At 38.2% G+C, this 5,315-nt stretch overlaps 1 protein-coding gene and 1 long non-coding RNA gene across 2 annotated transcripts in view; both read right to left on the minus strand.

Moving 5' to 3' along the window:
- LOC110596446 overlaps positions 1–965 on the minus strand; it is a 20,107-nt gene extending 19,142 nt beyond the window's left edge. The window contains exons 1-2 of the long non-coding RNA XR_002482471.1: positions 900–965; positions 462–523 (exon numbers count right to left, since the gene is read on the minus strand). This is a non-coding gene — a long non-coding RNA (uncharacterized LOC110596446). The remainder of the gene's footprint in view (positions 1–461; positions 524–899) is intronic.
- A 2,135-nt stretch (positions 966–3,100) lies between these two features.
- FOXG1 (forkhead box G1) lies at positions 3,101–5,309 on the minus strand. The gene has a single exon (XM_008067617.2). The coding sequence runs from the start codon at positions 5,227–5,229 to the stop codon at positions 4,657–4,659; it is 573 nt and encodes a 190-aa protein (XP_008065808.2). The 5' UTR covers positions 5,230–5,309; the 3' UTR covers positions 3,101–4,656.
- Positions 5,310–5,315: the final 6 nt, after the last annotated feature.

Genomic DNA, 5,315 nt, shown 5'->3' on the forward strand with positions numbered 1-5,315 from the left:
AGATAGAAATCGGGAAGGAGAAGGGAGACACGAAACATAACGGTGCATCAGGTATTTGCCCCTCCTGGAGCCCCCTTGGCCTACATCCTCAGGATAAGGTCCGGCAGAACTGACCGCTAGGACGGGAGAAGGGTCGACTGGGGGGCCAAAAACTAAGCGATGGATTATTTTAACTGCTGGTGATTGAGGGGAAGGGGCCCTGGAGGGAGAGTAGAAAAGGGGAATGATTGGGATGGGGGAAAGAAGCGTTTAAAGCATGCTCGCAAAAGAAAATCGCGCATGAAATATTCACTGGGAAAGATCGCTAGGGCCTTTTAACTCTTACAGGTAGGTAGCTCTAAGAGGAATGCAGGCGAGTGTAGTGAAAGAGAGAATCTAGATGACCTCTATTCTTTCCATATCTCCAGGATCTGGCCTCAAGTAGAAAAATAAAGGGAGGGGGGGATTTCAGTTTCACCTACCCTGCTTGCTGGAATGGCTGCGCAGATTTTCATGTTGGAGAGTTCCATCTGTCTGGCAGAAGCTGGAGTGGTGTTGGGGGCAGGTTATCTGGTGAAGTAGGAATGTACAGGAACCCCGCCCTCTAGGCACAGTTACACAACCCCAGCAACCCCTCTCCGCCAGCTCTAAAACCTCTAATGATCTTCACCTTCACCCTTTGTTAGCTCAATTCTCCAACAGGCTTTTAGTCTCAAACACAACCAACCACTTTAGCTATTCATAAAATTAATTTCTCAAAAGCAATCCTTTTCAATGCATGCATATTCCTCAACAATGTCGTAGAAAATAGACTTTAAAAAACCCCACACATAATTTGAAATAATTAAATGTATCCACTATTTGGGTGAAATATGGACCAACTTAAATATATATTTAAATCAATACACTGCAAAACTCACTTTTGCCTCTGGCTTTGGTCGTATGCAAGTCATAGAAACCAGATGGAGTCTTCCATGACCAAAAGGACATCAGTATTAAATCTTGTTAGTTCTAGACTTTATGTTCCCTTCGTTCCTGATTTTATAACAAGCTGAATACTGTCACTGCTCCAGTTAAATTATTTTCACAGAGTTTTATATATTAATATTTTAAACTTTATCTTAAACAAATGGGAGTAAAATATTTTACACCTGAAAATAAACTTTAATTTGGGATTTCGAGTTTTACGTGTGATCACTTTCAGTTCCAAAATTTCAAAAAAGACGACCTTCATTTCATTAAAAACAATTGAAAGTATGAAAGAAAAAAATCTTCAAAAAGTTTTGAAGATTTTTCTGTTTGGTTTTGTTTTCTTATTTATTTATTTATTTATTTTTTGACATAGCCTAATCTTAACTGTCAAAGGTCGTGGCAACAAATAAAACAACATTACAACGAGTTTCATGCAAAAAATGTATAAAATGCCATGCTAGACTGTCATGTGTTTTTTTGAGAAGATAACTTGAGGGGTGATAAGATAGATCAAGATAAATGAAATGTTCTTATTGGGCTTCACAAGGCCTTTACAAAGTTTTATCTCTGTATATCCCTTTTTCCTGTCTAGTATACCTAATAAACAAATTTCTAATCGTATCTGTCGCATACGTAATTTCGACACGTGTCCAAGTCGAACTTCCACTCCAATGCTTAGTTTCTATGGATTCGAAGAAGTCAATTTTACTCCTGACGTCAAAGTATGAAATTTGCCACTAAAATTCTATTCTGTATCATCCAAATAAACACATGTAATCACAAATAGGTATAGTTATTTTCCCGTGGCCAGAAAAAAAAAAAAAAAAAAAAAAAAAAACTCATGCAGAAAATCTTTTTTAAAAAAATCTATGTCCCTTTATCTCAGAATGAGAGCTCTACTTTCTTTTCAACTTTTGGTAAGCAAAATACTATATTTCCCCTGTGCTGAAACATTCTCATCTCACAGAGAAAATCCATGTCAGAAGCAAACAATAGATTGCCACCCTTTTCCAACCTAAATATATGCCTTTCTTCGAGCTATTTTGGCTCACAAATGTGTAATGGGGATTTTCCTTTGCCTAAATTCATTCTCTTGGACTCTATTGCTATTTTTAATATCAGCTATAAATTTGGCTCTTAAAACGATAATATGTGAAATTTTTTAATGCTTGATTCTGAAGAATTATTAAATTTCAAAAAACTTGGCCCTCTGGTGAAACTGTCCTCATATAAAGAAAATAAAATTATGTCTAGCTGCTTAAAGGAGATAAACTAGCTGTCTTGGTCTATTTTTGTCCATTCTGCATTTGTGTGTATTTGGTTCCAGCTCTTTTAATTTTCCTGACCCATATCTTTCTTTCTTAAGTGTTGCTCTCACAATTTCTCTCTCTCTCTCATTTATTATTGTTATTCTTGTTGTTATTATTATTAAGTGGTAGGAGTTTTTTATTCCAGCAAAAATATTCTTCCTCTCTCTCTCTCTCCACTCCACAACCCACTCATCCCCTATTTTTCAGTATTAAGCCTTTTGCATTTCAATTTCAAATCTATTTCAGTCAGCTTTCTTTTCCCTGGGTTTTTTTTTTTTTTTTTTTTCCTTTCCCTTCCCTCCCCCAGAGTAACTCTCTAAGTGTTTGACGATAACATCTTAGGGACAGATTATTTTTCATTGGGCCCATTGTAAGAAGTAGCCAGCTTATTGCATTACTGCAGAACACATTTCAGACTATACAATTGTAACAAATGAACAACTTGTCCTCCACAGATTCACCACAGGATCCAATTAGTTACTAAACCTTTTACTCAGGTTTTCTAATTATTTTCTGGAATTATAGCAATTGGGTTGCTTGAAACAATTCAAAAATGTTTTCATTTATTGCATATATATGCATATACAGTATATGCATACATATGCATATGGCAAGTTAAAACAAAAGTATGACTCATGTAAGCAAAAGAAACAAATCTCTAGATTATACAGACATTTTTAAAGGCAGCAAATAAACACCTCTACATCGTAAAAATTTTTTAAAAGGAGAGGCATTGTACTCCTTCCAAATAGCTAGAATTTTAAATTGTTATAATTTAAAAATAAAATATAAACATTGATCTTCAAGTCATTACAACAGGTGATCACTTCAGCAAAATCTATATTGCAACTTCAGCACATCTTTATTAGAACTCTTTCATTGTGGGTAAACAGCCACAAAAATAAATGCTGACTTATAAAGTATAAATACAAATATTTAAACAAAAATGTCTGCAGCATTCATAGCGCATATTGTACCTGAACTGAAGGGCTCTGTGTGTCTATATATATTACAAATGTGTGCATTATATTCACTTCTATCTAACCATATACATATATTTATTTATAATTTGCCAAGTGCTATTAACAAGATACCTGAAACAAAATATATAAAAAGCATTCTATTAATTGATTTGAAAATAAACACAGGGTAAACAGCTATGCACATAAAATTAAATTATTTCTCTTTTTGCTGTATATCCACAGTAACTTAAAGATATCAGCTGCAAAGCCTATAATTGTCTAAAGCTAGTGCTTATTAAATAGCCTGCTCCTTATAAAATTTGTCCACAAAGGGAAAAAAAATACTATTTTCATTTTTAGAATCTCAGTACAAATTAAAGGAGCAGTTACATTTTCGTTTGGCTGAAAAAGCCTTTGAATTCCCTACAACTTGAATGGTCTTAAAAAAAATAGCTTTACTTAATAAAAGAGACAAAAGTATCAAGATATATATGAATTTAGCCTATTTTTTATTTCTGTGTGTTCATAGTAAACATTTTTGTAAGTGACAAACACGGGCATATGACCACAGTATCACAATCAAGAAATTTTAAGACAACATTAACAATCACTCAAATTTATGCGGCATTTGCGCAACACAGGTTACATATTTGCAAGGTTTACCTATAAGTACAATAGGTATTAACATTTCACTACATTTAGAAAAAATAAAAGTGACCTGTTAGTGACCACATACATCAAAATATACACAACACAAACTGAAGGCAATCTTAATTTTGTCCCCTTCCGATTCAATTGAATGGGCAGTGTTGCCAACTGAAACAACTTTCCTTTTTGTTTGTTTGTTTTAATACTTAGTATACCAAGTGCATTTTCTAGAACCCAATCTTTGGTCTAAAAGTAAACAAAAGAAGAAAAAGAAAGAAAAAAAAAAACAGTTCTTTAAAGAAAAGGACAAAACAATAAATGGCCAAAATAATGTCTTGGGCACCTTTACTACGAATGCTTCTTAAATACAAATTACAGTTTAACATTTTAAAACTCTCCCCATAATTTAGGTTGTTCTCGAGGTCTGCGTCCACCATATTGATCCATGATAACTTATAATACTGCACACATGGAAATCTGGCGGCTCTTAGAGATAGACTTGTCAGGTTTGAATGAAATGGCAAAGCAGTCACTATTTAGATACACATTCTACTATAATTTTGACTTCCAAACCTTATATTCTACAATGTATTCTCCCCACATTGCACCTCGCTGACACTCCACACCTTGTTAGAATAATAAACAACCCTAGAGACTGAACAAACGTACAGAAATGGGGTGGGGGGGGTGGGGGCTTAATAAAAAATACCTGGACTTATTTTTTAATTATCATTTACAATGCAAATGTGTGTAAAACGTTCACTTACAGTCTGGTCCCAGGGATGTTAATGTATTAAAGGGTTGGAAGAAGACCCCTGATTCTGATGCGTGAAATAATCAGACAGTCCCCCGGACAGTCCCGTCGTAAAACTCGGCAAAGAGGGTCTTAAAGACTCACAGGGCAGGGTCGAGGGGGCCTGCGGCGACGTGGAGGAGGACGCGGCGCGGGCGCTCATGGACGTGCTGCTCTGCGAAGTCATTGACGGGTGCGGGACGTGGGGGAAAAAGTAACTGGTCTGGCCCGCGAGCAGGTTGACGGAGCAGGGGTTGAGGGAGTAGGTCCCGGAGCAGGGCACCGACAGGCCGCAGGGCACGGAGGCGGCCAGCGCGGCGGCCGTGAGGTGGTGCGTGGCGTAGGGGATCTCCCCGTTGACCAGCCGGTCCACGCTCAGCCCGTTGGCCGTGGAGAAGGAGTGGTTGTTGCCCAGCGAGTTCTGAGTCAACACGGAGCTGTAGGGCATGGGGTGGCTGGGGTAGGCCGACGTGGTGCCGTTGTAGCTCAAAGTGCTGCTGGCGCGGGGGTGGTGCAGGGACAGGAAGGGCGACATGGGCCAGTAGAGGGAGCCGGCGCGGTCCATGAAGGTGAGGCCGGTGGAGGTGAGGCGCGCGCCGCGCTTGAAGGCCAGCTTGGCCCGCGACGTGGTGGAGCGGCGCCGCAGCTTGC

The sequence above is a fragment of the Carlito syrichta genome, unplaced genomic scaffold, assembly GCF_000164805.1.
Source record: "Carlito syrichta isolate Samal-C Ts95f unplaced genomic scaffold, Tarsius_syrichta-2.0.1 Scaffold107778, whole genome shotgun sequence".
NCBI classification, from domain to species: domain Eukaryota; kingdom Metazoa; phylum Chordata; class Mammalia; order Primates; family Tarsiidae; genus Carlito; species Carlito syrichta.